At 44.8% G+C, this 25,468-nt stretch overlaps 1 protein-coding gene across 1 annotated transcript in view; it reads left to right on the top strand.

The window, feature by feature from the left end:
- The window catches only part of LOC133452265 (MAGUK p55 subfamily member 7-like), a 93,157-nt gene that overhangs the window by 65,022 nt on the left and 2,667 nt on the right, over positions 1–25,468 (top strand). The window contains exons 13-19 of the mRNA XM_061731487.1: positions 170–460; positions 550–594; positions 10,479–10,629; positions 12,228–12,307; positions 12,403–12,496; positions 13,886–13,994; positions 18,036–18,179. Coding sequence (XP_061587471.1) covers positions 170–460; positions 550–594; positions 10,479–10,629; positions 12,228–12,307; positions 12,403–12,496; positions 13,886–13,994; positions 18,036–18,179 — 914 coding nt within the window. The remainder of the gene's footprint in view (positions 1–169; positions 461–549; positions 595–10,478; positions 10,630–12,227; positions 12,308–12,402; positions 12,497–13,885; positions 13,995–18,035; positions 18,180–25,468) is intronic.

A 25,468-nucleotide genomic window follows, 5' to 3' on the forward strand; every position in this document is an offset into this window, starting at 1 on the left:
CTCCACAGCATAGCAGGTTAGTGTCATCTGCAAAATTAGAGCCCCCTTAGCATTTAAAGTGAGAGGTGGGCAGGTATGAGTGAGGGTCCCAGCGAGGGCGGAGGTCACGGGTGAGAGCGGCTGCCCTCCCTCGCCACTCACTTCCTTGTTTTCTCCACATGCTGCACAGATGAGCCTGAAGGTACCGTCGCTTTGGATTTGCTTTGGGAAATTTGTCTTCAGCTTAACTGTCATGATGTATTAGATGTGTTTGTTTTAGGTTTTGCTTTGGGGTTTAAAGATTTCTCCAAGAATAATAGTCACGCAACATTTCTAGGACGCAGACTTCTCTGTGAGCGGCTACTGTGTTGCAGCTCAGCCGCCTGGAAGCATTCAGACAACCAGACTGGCCCCAGCAATGTTTTTCTTTCAACTCCCAATCACCATATTTATGTGTTGTCAAAAATGAGAATACATTTAGGTGAGAAGATGTGTGATAACGTCGTCCTTGTGTGACTCTCATCCATGATTCCCTCACTCTTTCCTCGCCCCATCTTCTCGGCTCTCCAGTCACGGAGGATGTAGATTACGGAGCTATAACGGGGATCCACGTCGGTGAGCCACCCTCACACACAAACCCCCCAGATCCCCCACAGATACCCCCCTAGATACCCCCCCAGCACGTTCCAGCATGAAGCACGAAACCTAGCACCAGGATGCACATGGGAACATTAAGAAAACCTGGAGAAGGGGACCTGTACGGAAGAGTATTAGGGCCAGGCAGGAGAAAAGTTTAAATAATATTTTAGAGGAGGAAGATTTTTTTTTCATTATGCACTTCGAGAAAAAAGTCGAAATGTCGAGAAAAAAGTTGAAATGTCGAGATTAATGTTGAAGTACAATTTCGAGAAAACAGTCGAAATGTCGAGAAAAGTCAAAATTTCGTGAATAAAGTTGAAATGTTGAGGAAAAAGTTGAAATGTCGAGAATAATGTTGAAGTACAATTTTGAGAAAAAAGTTGAAATGTTGAGAAAAAAGGCAAAATTTCAACTTTATTCACGAAATTTCAACTTTATTCTTGAAATTGTATTTCAACATTAATCTCGACATTTCGACTTTTTCTTCGAAATTTCTACATTTTTCTCGAATTGCAAAATAAAAAAAATCTTCCCCTCTCAAATATTTTTTCTCCTGCACGGCCCTAATACTCTTCCATAGACCTGAGATGTTCATGCTCATGTTTATGCTGTTCATGCAAATATGTGGTTTACAGTCGTGAGGGCGGGGTGGGGAGGGGGTGTTACGAGTCTCGTTACATTAGTCCTTATCTCATGCACTGAATATTGTGTTTATCTCTGCTGTTCAGGACATTCAAATATGGGATGTAGTTGACTGTAAAAGGGCTTTTTATGTTGCAAGAAGCCAATGCAATTACAGATGCTGCATTATATCGGTTCTAAGTGTAATTATAGGCATTTCTGTGGACATGGCCACTTGTACTGCTGCACACGAGTCCCTGCATGTGCAGTAATCAGAGAAAGCAGAAGAAAATGGAGGCATAGAGTTACTCTTTCACAAATTAAATCAAGTAAATCACTCTTTTCATTTGATGAGTTATAAACAATTTGTTGAGATCAGAGGAGGCAGGCGGATTCATCTGCTGCTAGTTTTTAGGCCAATTTAAGATGAAAAAGAAGAAAGATCCTGTCATACTCATAATTGTCCAGTCCTTAATGTTAACTGGCTTGTCACAATAGTTTGTGACATGACGACCATGTAAAAGGAAAGAAATGTTCTTTTATACAGATAAAAAGGTCTGAAGCTCCACTTCTTCTCCCCTAAACATGCAGAGAGTTTTATCTGAGAGGCTCTTTTGGCTTGATTGTAATATAATATCCACCGGCATCGCTTGATCAGAGCGGTGGTCGGGATTGTTGAATGGTGGTCAGGATTGTTGTGCGGTGGTCAGGATTGTTGTGCGGGGGTCAGGATTGTTGTGAGGTGGTCAGGATTGTTGTGTGGTGGTCAGGATTGTTGTGCGGGGGTCAAGATTGTTGTGCGGGGGTCAGGATTGTTGTGTGGTGATAACAAGGATTGTTGTGTGGTGGTCAGGATTGTTGTGCGGTGGTCAGGATTGTTGTGCAGTGGTCAGGACTGTTGAGCGGTGGTCAGGACTGTTGTGAGGTGGTCAGGATTGTTGTGCGGTGGTTAGGACTGTTGTGCGGTGGTCAGGATTGTTGTGCAGTGGTCAGGATTGTTGTGCAGTGGTCAGGATTGTTGTGCGGTGGTCAAGATTGTTGTCCAGTGGTCAGGATTGTTGTGCGGTGGTCAAGATTGTTGTGTGGTGGTCAGGATTGTTGTGCGGTGGTCAGGATTGTTGTGCGGTGGTCAAGATTGTTGTGTGGTGGTCAGGATTGATGTGTGGTGGTCAGGATTGTTGTGCGGTGGTCAGGATTGTTGTGCGGTGGTCAAGATTGTTGTGTGGTGGTCAGGATTGTGGTGTGGTGATAAGGATTGTTGTGTGGTGGTCAGGATTGTTGTGTGGTGGTCAGGATTGTTGTGCGGTGGTCAGGATTGTTGTGCAGTGGTCAGGACTGTTGAGCGGTGGTCAGGACTGTTGTGAGGTGGTCAGGATTGTTGTGCGGTGGTTAGGACTGTTGTGCGGTGGTCCGGATTGTTGTGCGGTGGTCAGGATTGTTGTGCGGTGGTCAGGATTGTTGTGTGGTGGTCAGGATTGTTGTGCGGTGGTCAGGATTGTTGTGCAGTGGTCAGGATTGCTGTGCAGTGGTCAGGATTGTTGTGAGGTGGTCAGGATTGTTGTGTGGTGGTCAGGATTGTTGTGCGGTGGTCAGGATTGCTGTGCAGTGGTCAGGATTGTTGTGCGGTGGTCAGGATTGCTGTGCAGTGGTCAGGATTGTTGTGCGGTGGTCAGAATTGTTGTGTGGTGGTCGGCTCTGGGGCCTCAGCAGCAGCTTTCCTGTTCGGAGGTTGGCCGGGACCTTTTGTGTGCACTTTGTGTGTCCTCTGGGCCTCTCCTCTGTCTTATCTTGAAGTATTTCCAAAAATTTATGGCAGGCAGCACTTGCCACTTGCCAGATGAGAATGTCTCTGGCAGAGTTACTAAAGATTGACATTTACAAGATGTTTTCCTCTAGATCTTAATTGATTCAAGGGAATAAGATTTCTGTTCTGCGTTAAAAACATCGGTTTTGCACAGAACCTGTGACATCTCTGAGTGCACTCATCAGTTTAACATACCATGCATACGAAAGTTTCAAATCTGGACTCTTGGTGAGATGTTCCTGAGAGCGAAGCCTGAAGAGGAAACGGGTTAATATCCTGACGGTTAGTTAAACTATGACTAATGTCAAAGAGAGCCTGGCACTCTCCCTCAGTGGTTTTACATCATGAAATGCGTCGAGGCTGCCAAGCTACAGCAGACCACAGTTGCATGGCAGAGCTGGATGTGAGAACCTCTGCCAAGCGCTGTGTCCTGGCGGAGACGTGCGCCGTTCACGGTAGGGACGTGATCGCCGTGGCGATGGCCTCTGAAATAATGAGCTCTAGTTGTTCTCTCCGACTTCAGCCGTTGTGTGAATCTGGACATTTAGTGTTGGTCCTTGTAAGAAACAAAATGTTCAAGCGGTGCGCCAAGAAAAAAGCCAGCTAAATGGCGAGTGGGCGGGGTCATGAGAGGAAATGAAGTTTTAAAATTCCCTGGACTTACACAGCTGGGCTGCATATTAAAGGAGCAAATGAGGCTCCTTCCCGTTGGTTTCAAGAAGCTGTGGGGGGAAATATTTGTGAAATATTTTGACACATTTTTACAATTATACTTACACTTTAAGGCCTGATTTATTTTTATTTCAGGGGACGGGAAGGAGATGAGACGGGGGGCGGGTACGGAGACGGGGGTAGGGATGGGATGGGGGACGGGATGGGGGCGGAGACGGGACGGGGACGGAGACGGGGACAGAGACGGAGACGGGACGGGGGCAGGGACAGAGACGGGTCGGAGACGGGACAGAGCGGGGACGGGGCGGGGACGGGGCGGGGACGGGGCGGGGGCGGAGACGGGACGGGGACGGAGACGGGGTGGGGACGTGAGGGGAAGGAGATGAGACAGGAGCGGGGACGGGACGAGGCGGAGACGGGACTGGGACGGAGACGGGAAGGAGACGGGACAGGGGATTAGGGCCAACAAAATATGCGTCTAGCTTGGGCAATTTGGCTTTCTCTTTCTCCCTTTTTTCTTTTTCTTTGCGTTTTATCACTCCACTTTTGTGTTTATAACTCCGCTCATGTTTAGGCTGTAGGAATATTGTGTTGACAAGTGATCGATAGTGACATTGATAGACGGCTGTTGATGACCAACTGTTTTACCCAAAATACATTTGGAGATTCACTTGCAATTTTTGTTTTAATGTTAACTGTGAGTGGGAAAATCTCAGCACGACATGTTATACAATGATTTATAGCTAATATGAACCAAGTGGTGCCACAAAAAAACCCATTGGGCCCCGGGCCAGGGGAGTACCCCCCCTCCCCAGCCCCCCCTGAAGCCTCGCCCCTGGATGCGTCATCTCCGCATTGCAAAGATAGACACGCAGGACCTCACTTGTCACTTGTCTCAGGAGTTGGAGGGAGGTCGTGACGAGCGTGGCTCTGGACGTCTCAGACCGTACGACGGCCTGTTCCCTCCACGCTGCCAACCTGCAGCCGGTGGTGTCATTTCAGAGATATGCGGAAAAACCACCCATGATAGTGCAGAAGTCCTGCGTAACCATCGAGTGCAGCAGACGCTCGGCAGAGGCATTTATCAGGTTTAATCAGTTCTGTGATGTCACAACCCTGCAAATCTCCACAGCTCACTAAATAACATACCGGTAATATTTTCTTTGTTTAGATTTGAGTCTGTTCTGACATGGAGGTATATGCTCCTCATGCAGAGAAACTCTATTTTTCATATGTCCCCTTTAAAGGAGCATGAGGCAGGATTGAGGCAGGATTTATGAAAAAAATTTGTATACGTTTTAAGTTTTCTAGTAATAATGTCAGATGAAGCGTTCCAAACCCAAAAGAATGAGCACTCTAGTGTATCTCTCCGTTGCCTTGAACAGGCTGTGTGCTGCAAAATGTGCTGCAATTCCGGGCCGGAATTTCCCGCGCTGGGCTGTGGATGTGACGTCACATGACGCTGCATGCACGTTCTCCCCGTTCTCCCGTGCCGGCTTCACTGTTGGCTGCAGTACCCCCAACGGCCGTCGTGGTGAAGGGTGGCGCTAGAGAGTCTCATTTCTTAAAAGGAGCCTCATGCTCCTTTAATATGAGCAGAGTCACTACTATTAAAAAAAGCCAGCAAAGAAATTTAATTGAAACTGATCAAGCAGATAATCACTCTGCCTTGTTTTTTTTCATTTTGGTTCAAGAGGCAAAGGCACATTTATTTATAAAGCACATTTCACACGACGAGCATGGACTCAATGTGCTCAAATACATAAACAACCAAACAAACTAAATTACAGGGTTACAATAACAGAAACAGACAAAAGGATGTCAAGAGAAAAACAACAATAATTCCATTATAACAAAAGTGCTATTCCTTAGCCAACCATGTAGAGTTTACTCAAACGTCTGTGCAAAAAGGTAAGTTTTTAGTCTGCTTTTTAAAGAGGGCACTGTTGGAGCAGACCTTAGTTCCTGCAGAGAGGAATTCCAGAGAGTGTAGTAGTGACTGAAAACACCATGAGCAGATCTAGTGTGAATTCTAGGCATGATGAGAAGACTCTTATTTGATGATCTAAGGGATCTGTCCGGTATGTATTCAATCAGCATGTCAACCATGTAGGAGGGAGCTAAGCCATTCATACATTTAAAGACAATAAGAAGTACTTTAAAATCTACTCTTTGTTTAACAGGGAGCCAGTGAAGAGAGGATAAAACAGGAGTGATATGTTCATACCTCTTGGTTTTTGTAAGAATTCTGGCTGCAGCATTTTGAATAAGCTGGAGTTTATGTAACACTTGCTTTGTCAGTCCTGCAAAAAGTGCATTGCAATAATCTAATCTACTGGAGATAAAGGCATGAACCAGTTTTTCAGAGTCTGATTGTGACAGAAAGCATCTTACTTTAGATATATTTCTGAGGTGATAGAAGGCAGTCCTGGAGACATTAGCTACGTGTTTCTGGAGGTTAAGATCAGCATCTAAAATAACACCCAAGTTTTTGACAAGCTCACAAGGTTTTACCGATATAGGAGTTAATAAAGGGAGAATATGTTGCCTCAGAGCACTGGGACCAACGGAAAGAATCTCTGTTTTATCCTCATTCAGCTGTAAAAAGTTTGTTGCCATCCAATACTTGATATCTGTAATGCATTGAATGCGGTCATTGACTGAGCTCAAATGATTGGCAGTAAGAGATACATATAATTGTGTGTTATCAGCATAAGAATGATATTGAATATTATGATGCCGAATGATGGACCCAAGTGGTAACATATACAAAAGTAGAGGATCTAGAATTGACCCTTGTGGGACTCCATATTGAATGCTGACATTATCAGATTCATAGCTGCTGACCGAAACAGAGAAAGATCTACCACTTAGATATGATGAAAACCAGTTAAGAACTGTTTCCTCTGAGGCCCAAACACTGTTCAAGGCGCTGGAGTAGAATGACACGGCCTACAGTATCAAAAGGCAAGGCAAGGCAAGGCAAGTTTATTTATATAGCACAATTCAACACAAGGTAATTCAAAGTGCTTTACATTGACATTAAAAGCGGCAAGACATAATTAGACAGTAAATAACAATTAAGATTGAATAAAATTATGAATAAGATGATAAGAAAATAAGTAAAATTAAAGCTGCAAGCAGCGATGAACGGGCCCTCGCACTCATGGCCACCGCCCCCCATAAGCATATCAGAAATGACACCACCCACGACTTTTAGTTATGGCAGAAAATAGGGACTATGAAATATCGACCAATCAGAAAAAGGGGCGGGGCTAATTTGCACCAATTATGGCCAAGTACTCAAAACCATTTCCGATGACACCACCCACGAGTCTTTATGTCAAACCATTCAAAAGTTACTGCAGAAAATAAGAACTATGAAATATCGACCAATCAGAAGAAGTGGGGGAGGGGGGGCTAATTTGCTCCAATGAAGGTCAAGTACTAAAAACCGAGTTCGATGACACCACCCACGACTCTCTATGTCAAACCATTCCAAAGTTATAACAGAAAATAGGGACAGCCAATCAGAAGAAGGGGCGGGGATAATTCAGGCCAATGAAGGTCAAGGACTCAATACCGAGTCCGATGACACCCCCCACGAGTCTTTATGTCAAACCATTCAAAAGTTATGGCAGAAAATAGGGAGAACCAATCAGAAGAAGGGGCAGAGCTAATTCAGGCCAATGAAGGTCAAGGACTCAATACCGAGTCCCATGACACCACTCACATGTCTTTATCACAACCCGTTCAAAAATTATGGCAGAGAAAAGTTTTCTATGGGGCGCTATTGAGCCGTTAGGCCACGCCCATTAATGCAAACCATGAAATATCAAATTTATTGCCAGGCCTGGCTTGCGTGCAAAATTTGGTGACTTTTGGGGAACTATCAAATATGGACCAATCAGATGAAGGGTGGGTGCACTTTTTGGCGTCTAGTGTCGCCACGGTAACACTTTTGAATGAGAAAAGTAATGCACGTTGTCGCAGGATGGAGACGCACATTTTGATGTATAACACACCTGGGTGATTGTTGTGGTTGGGGCCGCATTAACGGCCGAAGAAATGGCATAAATTGCGCCAAAATGACATGACTCATTCAAAATGGCCGACTTCCTGTTCTGTTTCGGCCATGGCGCCAAGAGACTTTTCTTTAAGTTGCGACATGATACAGGTGTGTACCGATTTTCGTGCATGTACGTCAAACCGTATTGTGGGGCTTGAGGCACAAAGTTTTATAGGGGGCGCTGTTGAGCCATTTCGCCATGCCCATTAATGCAAACCATTAAATATCACATTTTTCGCCAGGCCTGGCTTGCGTGCAAAATTTGGTGACTTTTGGGGCACGTTTAGGGGGAAAAAAGGCCCTCCTTTCGTCAGAAGAATAAAGAATAAAAATTCCTACAGATACAATAGGGCCTTCGCACTGTAAGTGCTTGGGCCCTAATAATAAAAAGGACAAGCTGTTAAAAATAAGGGCAGTAGAGTACAGCAGGTAAGTATTTAATTTAAGAGTACGCTGGAGTAAACAGTAATGTTTTTAGGCCCAATTTGAAGGAGCTGACAGTCGGAGCAGACCTCAGGTCTACAGGAAGTTTGTTCCACCGGTGAGGAGCAGAATAACTGAACGCTGCCTCACCTTGCTTGGTTCTGGTTCTGGAACCACAACAAACCAGATCCAGATGAACCTCAGGGGTCTGGGAGCTTCATAGGAACTAACAGATCCAGATGAACCTCAGGGGTCTGGGAGCTTCATAGGAACTAACAGATCCAGATGAACCTCAGGGGTCTGGGAGCTTCATAGGGAACTAACAGATCCAGATGAACCTCAGGGGTCTGGGAGCTTCATAGGAACTAACAGATCCAGATGAACCTCAGGGAACCCCGTTGCTGCTTCCACCTGCCTACGTGGATGTCTGCTGTTGCTGCTTCCGCCTGCCTGCACCCCCCCCTCTGGTCATCCCGCTGCTGCTTCCACATGACTGTTGTGTGCTGCTGACGCCCCACACCTCTGGTCATCCCGCTGCTGCTTCCACATGACTGTTGTGTGCTGCTGACGCCCCACACCTCTGGTCATCCCGCTGCTGCTTCCACCTGCCTGCTGTGTGCTGCTGACGTCCCTGACTCCCCCAGTCTGGCCTTCGGCAGGAGGGTCCCCCCTTATGAGCCTGGTCCTGCTCAAGGTTTCTTCCCTCCTAAAGGGGAGTTTTTCTTGCCACTGTTTGGCTTAAGGCTTTTCTCCCACTATGGGAGTTTTTACCTGCCATTGTTTATATAATAATTGCTCGGGGGTTTATGTTTATGTTTGTTTATGTTCATGTTCTGGATCTCTGGAAAGCGTCTAGAGACAACATCTGTTGTATAAGGGTGCTTTCACACCTGTACCGTTTCAAGCAGTTGTTCCGATACAGGGAACGTTTCCCCCTAAAGATCGGAACGTTTTGGTATATGTGAACACAGCAATCGCGCTCTGAAACGGTACAAAACAAGCGTTCCGAGATCGCCTAGGAGAGGTGGTCTCGGAACGATTCCAATCGAGACCTGAAACAGTTCTTTTTTTTTTTGGAGTGAGAACATGATCCACACAGCAACCGATACAACTCCATTCATGTGTATGTGCTGCCGCGGCGCAAGGAGAAGAGTCGGTGCAGCCTCCACCAACTCCTCTCCTATTGGACGTGCGAGATGTCTTCCCACTTCCCAGCACGGCACAAATTAAACATTGTTTGAAATTAAACAATGTTCAATTCGGGCCGGGTTTGCGCAGCGCAAACCCGGCTGCAGCAGGCGCCCTCTCGTCCGCTGCCGGGCTCCGCTCTGCGCCGAGCGCACATAAATGAATGGGTAAAGCCTGATTTATGGTTCTGCGTTAAATCGACGCATATGGTCCAGTTTCCTGGTGTAATATGGTCCAGTTTCCTGGTGTAATGTGGTCCAGTTTCCTGGTGAAATGTGGTCCAGTTTCCTGGTGTAATGTGGTCCAGTTTCCTGGTGTAACATGGTCCAGTTTCCTGGTGTAATGTGGTCCAGTTTCCTGGTGTAATGTGGTCCAGTTTCCTGGTGTAATATGGTCCAGTTTCCTGGTGTTTGTAAGGACTCTGGCGGCTTAGTTCTGGATCAGCTTCAGCTGCCTGATTGATTTCTTGTTAAGGCCTGTAAAGATGCCATTGCAATAATCCAACCTACTGAAAATGAATGCATGAATACGTTTTTCCATGTCTTGTTTGGACAGAAACCCCTTAATTCTAGTAATGTTTTTCAGGTGGTAATAGGCAGATTTAGTGATAAACTTTAGATGGCTGTGGAAGTTCAGGTCTGAGTCAATAATTACACCCAGGTTTCTGGCTTGATTTGTAGCTGTCAATGACATGGAGCCAAGGTGAGCGCTGATCTTTTCCCTTTCATTTTTAGGGCCAAAAATGATCACCTCTGTCTTTTCTGCATTTAGCTGGAGAAAATTCTGGCACATCCACTCATTGATTTGGTGAATACAGTTACTCAATGAGAGTAGGGGACTGTAGTCATGTGGTGACACTGAAATATAGAGTTGTGTGTCATCGGCATATTGGCTAAAAGCTGCTTTAAGAGGTTGAAAAAAGCTTAGTTGGTCAATATTCATATATTAAAAATAGGTCAGATTAAACAGATGTCCAAATCCCGGCTTGTCTTTTCCCCGTCCACCGTCCCCAGCAGGTTGATGGAGCTTGTTCCTGGCGAACCACTTGCAGCCCTGACAGTCTTAGCCGTCTCTTTCCCACAGCCGGTTTACGGAGGAGTTTCCGGCTCAGCAGAAGAAGCAGCCGGAGCAAAGACGCTGCTCGCGTCGCGGCCTGTCCACCTACATACAGAGAGGTGGTCCCCTACCACAGGGAGTCAAAGGACAGACATCGTCTGGTGGTCCTGGTCGGTACGTATGATGTAAAAGGATGTTCTCTTGTGGGGAGGTCGCTATGTCGCATCCATAACAGCCTGTGTTATTACACCATAGTGACCGTGGTACCATGTAAAGAAGTGTCATGTGACCAGTTTTATTATGTTTTCTATTATTCAGATTGTTTTTTTTCCTCCTTCAAAATCATGATCCCATAAAATAAAAGATCCATATGACTAAAACAGTTGTTGATCAAAAGAAGAAGTAATGCATTGATGAAGATTTATGCTCCCACTCCTGAGTACAGGAACAATCTTTTCCCATCAGAACCACGTAAACACTGTCAGAGAGGTCCCAGGCAGAATATATCGTGCTCTCTGGAGTTATTCAGCGGCCCACCCTCGATTCACTTCTCTGCCAATCCTGCAGGTCTGCTCTGTGTATTTCTGAGCAATATCTATCCCCGGGGAATAGTACACCGAGCACCGCCAGAGGTCTTTTTAGTGTCACGTTAGGATGCAACTCAGGGTCATGAGTAAAGGATGAGAAAAGGTTGGTGAGGAGCAAAGAAGTGAAACGAAAAGACAAAAGGATTAATGATCAGAGAAAGAGAGACAGAGAGAGAGACACAAGTGGACCGTCAGTGAGATCCCTCACAACATCGGCCAGTTACTCTGTCATCAAAGTGGAACAGTTAAGACAGCTTGGATTTAGATTTCGACTTCTTTAATAGAGCTGGAGCGTACCCTGTCTTTGGATTACATTTTAATGTCTGCTGTGAAGGCTCTTCGTTGACCGGAGGTCATCATTAAGAATATATAGCTTCTTGGCAGTGAAGTTTATGGACGAGGAAGCCAAAACCCCGGATCTCTAATCCAGGGCCGGCTTGATGACTTCTGACCAGGTCACATCACGTCCAATCTGTTTGCCTTGTTGTGTACGCATCACCAGTGGAACGATGCACCTTTCTGCCCCCAGGAAAGCTGGCGAGGTTTGACCGCATGCCACTTCAAACCAGACAAAAGAAAAAAGAGTAAACAGTCGGGAGGAATTATCTTCAGAGGCTGATGATGCTCCTTTCCAGTTCTGTAGGCAGCTGTGCAACGCATCAGCAGTGTAAGAGTAGCAAGTCCATAAACTAAACTTTCGTAATGCATCAAGCTCATGCAACTCATTGATGGAAAAGGCAGCTATGTCAGGAATCCTACTTTTAGACGGTGCTCCGTTAGAGCCTGATGCAATCTGGGGCTGCAGAAGCAGAAGGCCTGCTCGTGTGTGTGTGTGTGTGTGTGTGTGCGTGTACATATTTATGTGTGTTTCATCCTGTGCATCCTACATTACAGTGACACTGATACCGCATAGCCTTTCAGATGTCACATTTAGATACAATGCTATGGCTTTTCCAGAGAGTAAGGGAGCATTAAATGTTGAACAGCCAGATGCAGACAGAGGGTGGTTTGAGCATCAGAGTGAAATCAGAGCTCCATCTGTCTGACTTTCTCTTGCTCGCCGTCTCTGATGATAAAGACAGATGCCTCATTTAATGTTGGGCTTGTCTCAAGGAAAGCATTACTACACAGTGAGATTGAGAATTAATACCCATATGCAGAACATAGTGTTTTGATGTGTGTCTCGAAGGCCCGGCGGCGTTGGCGTGAACGAGCTGAAGAGGAGGCTGGCCATCTCCGACCCCGACCGCTATGGCGTCAGCGTACCGTGTAAGGCAGACATCTCCCACTTTAATAGCTGTCACCTTTTCCTTCCTGACACACTGAAACACAGAAAAGGCCTCGCTTCTTTCTTGTCCTTTCAGACACGACACGTGAGAAGGGAAGTCGGGAGACTGAAGGGGTGGACTATCACTTTGCTCCGGTTCATTTGTTTGAGGAGCACATTCTGAATAATAGGTGCTCCACAAGCTGCTGTCCCCATTGTGTTATGGCGCTTTTCCACTAGAACCTACTCAGCCCGACTCCACTCGCCTTGTCCTTGTTTATTTTCAACACCCAGATCAGAAGTAGGAGGTTGGAGAGAAGCTGCTGTGACGTATTTGATTGTGTATCTAAAGGAAGAAGACAGCAACACTAAAGATGTAGAACCTGGAGGAGATGATAGATGTGCTGCTGGGTCTGTGGCTTGTGTTTGATATCAAGTTATAAAATGAGAGTGAGAGAAACTTCAAGCAGCAACGCTTTTTTTTTTGTTAGTTTGTCTCGGTGCTACTGAAAAGTCAGTTGGAGCCGTGAGCGGTTATGAAGAGACAGAGCTCCTGGTAGATCTGGTCGTTCCTTAACACCCGTCTAGAGCAGGGGTCGGCAACCCAAAATGTTTTAGAGCCATATTGGACCAAAAACACAAAAAACAAATATGTTTGGAGCTGCAAAAAATGAAAAGTCTTGTATAAGCCTTAGAATGAAGACAACACATGCTGCATGTTTCTATATTAGTTAGAACTGGGGGAAGATTTGTTTTTCATTATGCACTTCGAGAAAAAAGTTGAAACATCGAGAAAAAGTTGAGAAAAAAGTTGAAATGTCGAGAAAAAGTTGAAATTTCAAGAAAGAAGTTGAAATGTCGAGAAAAAAGTTGAAATGTCGAGAAAAAAGTCAAAATTTTGAGATTAAAAAGGAAAGGGAAAGGAGGAAAAAAAGAGGAAAAAAGAAGAAAAAAGAAAAAAAAAGAGAAAAAAAGAAAAGAAGGAAAAAAAGAAAAGAAGGAAAAAAAAGAAGAAAAAAAGGTCAAACATGTTTAAAAAAGCTTCAGGAGCCACTAGGGCGGCGCTAAAGAGCCAGATGCGGCTCTAGAGTCGCGGGTTGCCGACCCCCGGTCTACATCCCTTTTTAATTCTCTCGTCAGCACCAGGTTTATGAACATCTGACCCTCAGAGTTGGATCATGAAACAGACTTCTGCTGCCATTGCTGGTTGAATAAAATGAACAAGAATCCGTCAGAGTCTCTTTCTCTGATTTCCTCCTCCTGACTCAGACGTCTGACTCCAACCCCCCGACCAATCGGTGGCCTGTAGTGTGATGGTGTCAGATACAGCCGACTCAGCAGCTTAGAACCTCGGCAGAATAGTTACAGAAAAGTATCTACTCGGCACGTTAGACCCCTGATGGAGAAGAACCAAACGGAGTGGAGGCGAGTCGGGCTGAGTAGGTACTAGTGGAAAAGCTCCATTAGAGCATCGTCTCCGGATAGCCTGTGTTCGCTCTCCTTCTCCATGAGTTCACTACTTCTGCTGATGTCTGGCTACAATTGTATGCTGTTTTACCCAGCTCTATCCCTGCCTCCAGGTTTGTGGACTACGGCCATTACAGAGGTCACTACTATGGAACAAGTGTGGATTCGGTACATGGAGTCATGGCTGAGGGAAAGATGTGCCTCCTGGACCTGCACCCCAGCGTAAGCTACTGCCAAAACATATCAGATTTTTATTGCACAAACGATTTCATTGGTCCCCGCTGCCTTATCAAACCTTGTTCTTCACGTGCAAGCAATAATCCCCGTACAGTTGCCCTGGAGCGGTTAAAGCCAGTTTCTTCAGTAGGTGGCTGGACTCTCCCTGAGAGACACTTCTCTTCCACGTGGAGAGGAGGGGGAGGTGGTTTGGGGATTAGTTTGCCTATTGGACTCGTCCCTGGGCAGGAGCTTGAGTCCTTTACAACTGGGCGGAGGCTCCGAGCAGACCCAGGACGCACTGGAGAGATCGCACATCTCAGCTGGCTCGGGAACACCTTATGGCACCTTTACCCTAGTACCTCCTCAGCTCCACTCCACTCCACTCGCCTTGCCCTCGTTTCTTTTCAATACCCAGATCAGAAGTAGGAGGTTGGAGAAGCTGCTGTGACGTATTTGATTGTGTCTAAATGGAGAAGACCACAACACTAAAGATGTAGAACCTGGAGGAGATGATAGATGTGCTGCTGGATCTGTGACTTGTGTTCCATATCAAGTTAAAAAATGAGAGTGAGAGAAGCTTAAAGCGGCAACACTTTTTAATTTTTTTAGTTTGTCTCTGCGCTGCTGAAAAGTCAGCTGGAGCCGTGAGCAGCTATGAAGTGACAGAGATCCTGGTAGATCTGGTCGTTCCTTATCTCCGTCTAGATCCCTTTTTAATTCTCTCCTCAGCACCAGGTTTATGAACATCTGACCCTCAGAGTTGGATCATGAAACAGACTTTTGCTGCCATTGCTGGTTGAATAAAATGAACAAGATGCCGTCAGAGTCTCTTTCTCTGATTTCATCCTTCTGACTCAATTCAATTCAATTTTATTTGTATAGCGTCTAATACGACAGACAATTATTACATAAACAATGGCAGGTAAAAACTCCCATAGTGGGAGAAAAGCCTTAAGCCAAACAGTGGCAAGAAAAACTCCCCTTTAGGAGGAAGAAACCTGGACCAGGACCTGGATCATAAGGGGGGACCCTCCTGCTGAAAACCAGACTGGGGGAGTCAGCAGCACACAGCAGGCAGGTGGAAGCAGCAGCGGGATGACCAGAGGGGGATGGGGGACCGCAGGCAGGTGGAAGCAGCAGCGGGATGACCAGAGGGGAGTGGGGGACCGCAGGCAGGTGGAAGCAGCAGCGGGATGACCAGAGGGGAGTGGGGGACCGCAGGCAGGTGGAAGCAGCAGCGGGATGACCAGAGGGGGATGGGGGACCGCAGGCAGGTGGAAGCAGCAGCGGGATGACCAGAGGGGAGTGGGGGACCGCAGGCAGGTGGAAGCAGCAGCGGTATGACCAGAGGGGAGTGGGGGACCGCAGGCAGGTGGAAGCAGCAGCGGGATGACCAGAGGGGAGTGGGGGACCGCAGGCAGGTGGAAGCAGCAGCGGGATGACCAGAGGGGAGTGGGGGACCGCAGGCAGGTGTTAGACCACTAGTGGGAAAGAACCAAACCGAGGCGAGTCGGGCTGAGTAGGTTCTAGTGGAAAAGCGCCACACATTAGGAGAGCTGGAAGAGGCTGCTGGAGAGCGGGAGATCTCTGCTGCTCTGCTTGGGTTGCTGCCTGTCAGGGTTTGACACTTCCCCCAGTTTGACTTTCAGTTTCTGTCTTGCCCCGCCTGTGTCCCATCTGCCCTGATTGTGTCTGCACCTGTGTCTCGTTATCCCCTCAGTATATCTTGTCTTGTCATTCCTTGGTTCCCTGTCGGTCCGTACTGGTTCTCCCTCCATGTCTCCTCGTCGTTTTTCCTGTTCCTGGTTTTTTGTGTTTTTTTTATCCTGCTCTGCAGCGCTTTGTTTTTGCCTTTTTGGAATTAAACCCTTTGTTTTTGAGAACTCCTGCCTCTGGCCTCCCTCTCTCTCCTGCACTTGGGTCCTTAGAAAACCACAACCTAACACTGCCCCCACTACCCCAACCCAGCGATGGACAGTTGCCCTCATCTTTAAATATAACCTCAAATGAGGACAAGTTGGGGCGATACGCAAATTACAGGATATCTATATTCCCCTGCAGACAGTGTGAACCCAAGGGATTTCGTTTTTTTTTTTTTTTTTTTAGTCAACTAGGGCACCCTAGCACTGTCTTCTTCCTCAGTCATGTCTTTGTCCTGCGTGCAAGTGGAAAATATACAAAACATGAGGTCCTGTTGCTATCATAGACTACGTTTACATGCAGTCAATAACCCTTTTCTAACGGGAATATTAGCAATAACCCGAGAAACAAAACCACTTCTACTGGGCTGTTGATTATCCACCGTGCTGTTGTTGGTGTTTTGGCTTTGGATACAGGAAGAAGAAGCGGAGATGACGGGAATTGCGTCATGACGTTCTCCGTGCGACGCTGTTTTGATCCAGATTTCCCAAATGATTAATTACCATGTACACAGGGAATACCATGTTAGCTCACGCATGGAAACAGATTATTCCCAATGTTTCAGTAACCGGGATATTTTGACCTTAACCCCAATTTTGACTGCATGTAAACGTAACTATTGAAGAGTAAGTGGCCGTTGCCAGCAGAACCGATATATTCATGATGCATATGAGGAATTGACTTATTGTTTTCATGCTTGACAGATTATCTCTCCCATGTGGCCATACCAGCTACAGATAAATGATTTCCCATGATGCAACGATATGTAAGGTGTCCAGGATAGGCTTGCTCTCTTGTAATTTGTGCACTGAAATTCAACTAGTTTGCTTTTCTAATGATATCATGCAGTGTTGAAGGAGAAATATGCAAAGGCCCTCCAGTATTGTTCTCCTTATTTTCTTTAACAGAACATTGCTTTTAAGTGAGTTTCTCACGCATTCGTTGACTAAAGCAGAAATCCTCCAACCCAATTTGATCCTCAAAGATTTCTTTTTTCTACCCACACCATTTTATAACCACTACTTTGACATAAAGTGTTGAAATAAAGTATTTATTGAAAATGTCACCCATTTCTTTTATTACGCTTGCCTAAAAGCATAAGAAAAGAAAAGCAACATTTCGTGGAATATGGTGCAGCCTTAAAACTCAGACACGGGAGACTAAGAGTTGAAATTAATTTGACAAAATCATGAAATATCGTCCATAAAAAAGTGCGTAGCGTCTGCAAAGACATAAAAGTTCAAAAGAATTCACCGTTTTCTTTCTTTGGAGGGGAAAACGGAGGAGAAGTCCAAGTGCTATGCTCTAAAACTCCAGGGTTTAGTTACTGGCAGCAGCGCGGCTGCTGCTCAAGGCTCTGCAGTGAAGAGGTTTAAACGAGGAGCAGAGTGTGCTCATATTCCACCTGTTTTTCGGGGTGCATGTGCTTTGGAGAGGCACCACAAGCCACCTCACATATTCCACATATTCTTGCTGGCAAATAGCAGCTAAGGCATATCATATGCAGCTCATACACGTTTACACTCGGGTGTTAATATGTTGAACAGTTTCCACAACATTTTTTGATTCTTATGCAACATTCAGCAATATTTCATATTTTGTACGTTCCTTTTTTCAGCACTGAGAACTGCTGCTACACTGCAAAAACTCAAAATATTAACAAGAATATTCGTCTTATTTCTAGTTAAAATGTCTCATTTTTAGTCAAAAAATCTCATTACACTTAAAACAAGACTCATCATCGAAAAAATAACTTGTTATTTGACAATTTTCACCTATTTCAAGTAGATTTTCTCTTAAAATAAGTAGAAAAATCAGATTTTTTTGCTTGTAATGAGAAGATAAATCTTGTCCCACTGGCAGATTTTTCTACTTATTTCAAGTGAAAATTTACTTGAAACAGGTGAAAATTGTCAAATACGTTATTTTTCTGATAATGACTCTTGTTTTAAGTGTAATGAGATTTTTTGACTAAAAATGAGACATTTTAACTAGAAATAAGACAAATATTCCTGGTAAGATTTGGAGTTTTTGCAGTGTAACAGCTGCACGAAGCGCGCGTGACTGACTGAACTGTGCTCCTCGTTTCATTTCAACTTGTCCTTTTCTTCTTCCTCACCACAGAAAATAAAACATGTGTTCACTTCTGAATTCAAACCGTACGTGGTGTTCGTGAAACCTCCACTCATTGAGGAGCTACGCCTCACCAGACGGAGAGCTAAATTTGTCTGCAATGAAGAGGGTGTTAACCATGTCAGGATCTTCTCGGTAAGTAAATACACTTCTAATGGAGCTTTTTCACCAGCACCTACTCGGCTCCACTCATCTCAACTCGGCCTGGTTTCTTTTCCACTACAATTCAGCACCTGGAGCAGAAGTAGGAGGTTGGAGAGAAGCTGCTGTGACGTATTTGATTGTGTGATCTAAATGAAGAAGACAACACCACTAAAGATGTAGAACCTGGAGGAGATGATAGATGTGCTGCTGGATCTGTGACTTGTGTTTGATATCAAGTTAAAAAATGACAGTGAGAGAAACTTCAAGCGACGACGCTTTTTTTTGTTTTGTCTCTGCGCTGCTGAAAAGTCAGCTGGAGCTGTGAGCAGCTATGAAGTGATAGAGCTCCTGGTAGAAAATATGGTAATTGTAGCATTATGAGCATGTAGCACGGTCTTTCTTGAGCCCAGAGATATCCTGGATATATTGAACATCTTTCTTGGTACAACTCCAGGTGTTGCTGGATAAGACATTTAAAGCAGCACAACGTAACTTTCAGCTTTTGTTGAGTTTGGCGGCTCCTTTGGACAAAAGCGGTAGTGCTTTACCAGAAAGAACACTACGTTTCCTATGAGCACCAGCGCGTACTGCCGGAAAACTCCTGTCCCGTCGCATGCATTTGTTTTGATAGCGAATGAAGACGGGACGGATTTTCAAAACTACTTTTCTGTTTCACCAAGTGAACAGACGGAACGCAAAAATGATGTTAAACTGCTGGAAAGGAACTGGAATTTACCTTAAACAAGGAAGCCAGGGAGATGGGTATATGGAGAAAATAATGATTATTAACGGTTTGATCCATATGAAATCCCTACTAAAGAATGGAGCTCCGATGAGGATTTACTGCCGCAGTTCTGCAGAACCACCGTCTCCGGCTACCTGGTTTAGGAGTGTTTGGCAGCTGCTTTGGTAAATGTTTGACTCGCCATGTGTTTCAATAAATTAGTATAATAGTACAACATACAGTACATGTTTTGTATTACTCTTACTTCTCTTTTCTTTTTTTTTGACTGCTATATTATGTTGAAGAGGCTCCGAGGCGCGAGCAATATTTTTGTTTTCCTCGTGAGATTATTTTTTTCCTCTGCAGCTACAAATAGAGTTAATATCTTTTCCTCAACAAACTAGTTTTATCTGAAGATTGGGGTTAATCGCAGCGCAGAGAGCTGGCCAGCAACTGCGTTTAGCTGGAGAATAATCGGGAATAAAACCCGTGTTTTGATCCGACCCAGGTTTGTGTGAGTGTTTGTTTGTGATACTGTGTGGAATGTTATGTTTGGTCGTTACAGCCGCGATCCAACCGAGCCGATGACTCTTTTACTCTTTTACTCTGTTATATCAGATACTTGGCCTCCGAGGTTCTGCCTCCAGGCAGGAAAGCGGTGAAAAGTTAAACCATTAGCAATCTTTTCCCCACGTCTGTTATGTGTAGCTGCTGCAGCCACAACGCAGCAACGGGTTACCAGCTTCTGCGGAGCTGCGCTCCAAGCCCCGCCCATTTTCGTCTCGACTACGAATCGGGAAGGAGGGGGAAGTGACGTATGCCGTAAAGCAGTCAAAGCCGTAAAGATTTGTAGTTTTTTAGTGTGGCAGGGTTCCTACCATGCTCCTCAAAGTTACATAGTGCCAGTGACATGACAGAGGTTCATTAAACCTGTTGGAAGTTGATGTACCATCACAATGACTCTGGAAATATGATATTAAGGTGGAAAAGTTACATAGTGCTGCTTTAAAGTGATGTGAGGTAAAAACAGCGTTGGCTTTGAAATGCAGACCCACACTGCAAAAACTCAAAATCTTAACAAGAACATTTGTCTTATTTCTAGTTAAAATGTCTCATTTTTAGTCAAAAAAAATCTCATTACACTTAAAACCAGACTCATCACTGGAAAAAACAACAATTTTCACCTGTTTCAAGTAGATTTTCACTTAAAATAAGTAGAAAAATCTGCCAGTGGAACAAGATTTTTTTGCTTGTAATGAGAAAATAAATCTTGTCCCACTGGCAGATTTTCCTACTCATTTCAAGTGAAAATTTACTTGAAACAGGTGAAAATTGTCAAATAACAAGTTATTTTTCTGGTGATGACTCTTGTTTTAAGTGTAATGAGATTTTTTGACTAAAAATGAGACATTTTAACTAGAAATAAGACAAATATTCCTGGTAAGATTTTGAGTTTTTGCAGTGCAACCCCTCAGACACACACGGCTTCTTTCACACACGTCTGTGTGATCTGCTCTTTAGAAACACTTCAGAGACAGGGCCGTCTGGTGGGGCATATCACGGTAAGCACATTTCCTCAGAATGAAGGGTTGCATCTTGTTTGAGAGATTTAAAGAATGATAGAAAAATGCTTCCAGTTCTGTCACACTCCATTTAGTTTGTGCATGTACATTTCAGGGTGTGCATGTTTTAACTGAGACAAACAATAAAAAAAAGAAAAGGCTAAGACACTTTTTCCCGCTGCCCATCTGGAACCAGATTCACTGTTAAGGCCCTGACACACCAAGCCGACTGTCGGCCGTCGGGCCGTCGATGAACGTCGGTGTGCGTCTGTCGGCCTAGTTCCCCCGGTGTGTCCCGCACGTCGCCACAGGTCGACCTCCCGTCGTCAGCTTTTCAGCCGATTTGACATGTCGAATCGGCGTCGGCCGTCAGTCAACAGCTCACTCTGTGATTGGCTGTTCCCAGAATTTCCCAGAATGCTTTTCGTCGTCATTTGCGGACTGAATAAAAAAAAAAAACATGGCGGACATTTCTTATTTTTTAGTGAATAAAATCAATATTTTGAGTTAGTTTCTGCATAAAAATGCGTTTTGATTACATTTCTAGCAAGAAATATATATTTTACTTTCATAATATTCACTCAGTGAATGTACATAATCACTCGCTTGCTCGTTGTTGCGAAGTTTTTTTCAAACCTCGCCAGAATAAAGGCTGATTTATGGTTCTGCATTACACCAACACAGAGCCTACGGCGTAGGTTACGCGGCGACGTGCGCCGTACGCCGTACGCCGTACCCTACGCCGTAGGCTCTGCGTCGATTTAACACAGAACCATAAATCAGCTCCGGAGAAATTTTCGGAGGAAATTTCTTAACAGGCATAGCTACAACTGTTAAATTTCATCTATTAAACCAACATTTATCTTCCTAAATGATTTATTTCAGCCAGGGGTAATTCTCCACAGAGCTGCATGTTTCTCCCTGGGATGACGGCAGGTTGACCTGGCGATCTGAGCTGCTGCTGCGCCCCGGACCGGCGGCTCTTCTCCGAAAACATCGCAGCAAATTGAAACGCAGACTGCGCAGAACGTACGTGCTAGTCGGCCGTTGGGTGTCGTCTTTGCGGTGTGTCTAGTGCTTCTTTTTGAGCCCGACCCAGCCCGACACAGGCAACGCGAGGCGACACAGCAGTCGGCCGACAGCGGGCGACGTCGGGTTGGTGTGTCCTCGGCTTTATACCCTGACTGCCGGTGCGGCTCGTCTCAAACACGTAAGGTCACGGTGTTGAAGCGTCGGTTTAGTTGTTTCCCAAGTGGCATCACAGTCCATGTGGGTTTTATTCTGCAGCAGAACTTCCCTGCCCTGGTCCTGCAGGACCACCGTCCTGCAGGTTGTAGTCTCCTTGCATCAGCTCACCTGCTTCAGCTATTCTGTTAATGACGGATGATGATTGTATTAGAGTGCACTGACTGAGAAACATCTAAAACATGCATGACAGCAGTCCTCGAGGAGCGGAGTTGGAAAACACAGGTCTGTAGCATTAAAAAGAAGCGCACCACCTTTAATCTGTCAGGGCAGTAAAAGGCAAGGCAAGTTTATTTGTATAGCACAATTCAACACAAGGTGCTTTACATCAACATTAAAAGCGGCAAGACACAATTAAACAGTAAATTACAAATAAAATTAAAGCTGCAAGCAGCGATGAACGGTCCTCCACCCTTGTGCACGTTCAGACTGCAGTGGAAGCTTGTATGTATGACTTGATGTAGTTTCTTCAGTCCTGGACATTTAGTGGATGAAACCACCCACGACTCTCTATATCAAACCATTCAAAAGTTATGGCAGAAAGTAGGAACTATCAAATATGGACAAATCAGATGAAGGGGGGGTGCGCTTTTTGGCATCTATCGTCGCCACAGTAACACTTTTGACTGAGAAAAGTAATGCGCGTCGTCGCAGGATGGAGACGCACATTTTGATGTATAACACACCTGGGTGCACGTTACGGTTCGGGGGAAGAAACGGCCGAAGAAATGGCATAAATTGCGGCAAAATTACCCAATTAATTCAAAATGGCCGACTTCCTGTTCGGTTTTGGCCATGGCGCCAAGAGACTTTTCTTTAAGTTGCGACATGATACAGGTTTGTACCGATTTTCGTGCATGTACGTCAAACCGTATTGTGGGGCTTGAGGCACAAAGTTTTCTAGGGGGCGCTGTTGAGCCATTAGGCCACGCCAATTAATGCAAACCATTAAATATCAAAGTTATCGCCAGGCCTGGCTTGGTGCAAAATTTGGTGACTTTTGGGGCATGTTTAGGGGGAAAAAAGGCCTTCATTTCGTCATCAGCCAAAGCAGAGCAGTCACACGACAAAAACCTCTCCTCATCAGTCGTTCACATATACAATGAGTCAGTCTTACTTTGAAAGGGCTGTGTGCAGGGGCGGAGCAGGGGTCCCAGCCCAGGGGGGGCAAGCCTTCTTGATGGGCCTTTGTGGCCTAAACATCCCCGTTAAAACATAATCGCTAAAAGAATGCCACAGATCAGCGTCTCGGACACACAACCACAGCAGCAGATGACACGGTCAGAACCATCACATGAGGTTTCAGCACCAGGGATTTACCAGTCATTATGTCAAACCTCATTATAAGCCTAATGCAGACTTTAAGATATAAGTATCAAACTGGAGATAAAAATCAAATGACATCCAGTGATGTCGGATTCAATAGAGCTGAGTAGCACAATTCAGACACACGTGTTCAACCAGCACGACAACAGGTTACAATGTGCGACCACATGTATTCAACACAATGACCGAGCGATACGGCGGTCAAACAGCAACAAACAATATAGAGGGAATGTGCACGATGTCACAGATGGAACTTCACAGCAGGTTACGCCCACTGAGTGTCAGAAAGACTGAGTGTCAGAAAGACTGAGTGTCAGCATAAACTTTCAGTTTGAGCAACTTGAAAACATCTAAAATGGGAAAGGGTTGTTGTGCGATCGACTGTACTCATAGATTTAGCAAGAAATCGGAGTTATCGTTTTACAGACTGACGAAAAATATGCGTAAGAGAGACAAATGGATCTCTGCAATTCACAGAAACAACTGGATTCCAGACACCGAAACGTGGATTTGTGGTTCCCATTTTGTATCAGGTAATGTTGGATTTTTGGGTAGCTAACGTTAAACGGTCAAATCATAAAGTTCAGTGTCCTCATCACTTTAATTTCTACAACAAATCCTGCCTTCAAGTCAACCAAGCGTCAAGACATTTGTAAGCCTTCAAGCTTTGCTTCGTGTATTTCCCCGGCGTAGAATTAAAGCAGCACAATGTAACTTTCAGCTTTTGTTGAGTTTGGCGGCTCCTTTGGACAGAAGCGGTAGTGCTTTACCAGTAGTGTGGCGGGGTTCCTACCATGCACCTCAAAGTTACATAGTGCCAGTGAAGGCGATACCGACCCCTCAGACCATGACAGAGGTTCATTAAACCTGTTGGAAGTTGATGTACCATCACAATGACTCTGGAAATATTGGATTAAGGTGGAAAAGTGACATTGTGCTGCTTTAAGTACATATAAATATCAGGAAACTGGATTCGTGACCAAATATTAATGTCCATGGACCACTGGTTCTTGGTAACTGTACCAAATATTAATGTCCATGAACCACTGGTTCTTGGTAACTGTACCAAATATTAATGTCCATGGACCACTGGTTCTTGGTAACTGTACCAAATATTGATGTCCATGGACCACTGGTTCTTGGTAACTGTACCAAATATTAATGTCCATGGACCACTGGTTCTTGGTAACTGTACCAAATATTAATGTCCATGGACCACTGGTTCTTGGTAACTGTACCAAATATTAATGCCCATGGACCACTGGTTCTTGGTAACTATACCAAATATTAATGTCCATGGACCACTGGTTCTTGGTAACTGTACCAAATATTAATGTCCATGGACCACTGGTTCTTGGTAATTGTACCAAATATTAATGTCCATGGACCACTGGTTCTTGGTAACTGTACCAAATATTAATGTCCATGGACCACTGGTTCTTGGTAACTGTACCAAATATTAATGTCCATGGACCACTGGTTCTTGGTAACTGTACGGGTCACTGTCAAGTCCAACTGCCTTTAATTTAAGCCGATAATCGGCTGTTATCCCGTCTTCTCCACAGTTTCCCCGACTAGTTGCAGCCATTTTTGCTACTCAGTGTGAGTAAGGGGGCTGATCCAGTGGGGAAGTGACATACCCTCTATAGGAAATGCAATTTTTTCAGCATTATGACAATGTTATCAGAAATAATTAATATTATGACAGCTAAGCAATGATGCTTTCCTCCAGCGGTGGGCAGAGAACCAAAACAAAAAATATTTCCATCCAAGGGGGGGAAAAAAGGACACATTGAACGATCCAAAATGCAAAAACTTATATAATATTAAAATTATATAATACTGACTTGGTGATTGGGAGATAGGTGGAGGGTGGAGCTTCAGAAACAATAGTGACTTGGTGATTGGGAGATAGGTGGAGGGTGGAGCTTCAGAAACAATACTGACTTGGTGATTGGGAGATAGGTGGAGGGTGGAGCTTCAGAAACAATACTGACTTGGTGATTGGGAGATAGGTGGAGGGTGGAGCTTCAGGCCAAAACAAAAAATGACAACATAAACATCAGTTGAGGGCTGCAACTCCTCTTTTTAAACTGGAATATCCTGGCTTGAGTGCTGTTGTCAGTGACATAAGTATTTGAAATGAACATGATTTTTAAATGTCTGTTGACATATCAGGGTCATTTTATGATTCATTTTATTATTGCTCTTACATACAGCTCCTTTAAGGCTACACTTCTGATGTAACAACTGGCTAAAAGTAAACAGACAACATGCGCGCACGTACCCGTGCATGACAGGCAGACACACAAGGGGAGAAGGGACTATTTCTTTCATTTTTATTTTTTAAACAACTTTATCCTTAAGAAACGCAAGTGTTATATAGTCCAACTTTCCTTATTTTATTCAGCACACTTTCTTTT

This window comes from Cololabis saira, chromosome 10, assembly GCF_033807715.1.
Source record: "Cololabis saira isolate AMF1-May2022 chromosome 10, fColSai1.1, whole genome shotgun sequence".
In the NCBI taxonomy this organism is placed as follows: Eukaryota; Metazoa; Chordata; class Actinopteri; order Beloniformes; family Belonidae; genus Cololabis; species Cololabis saira.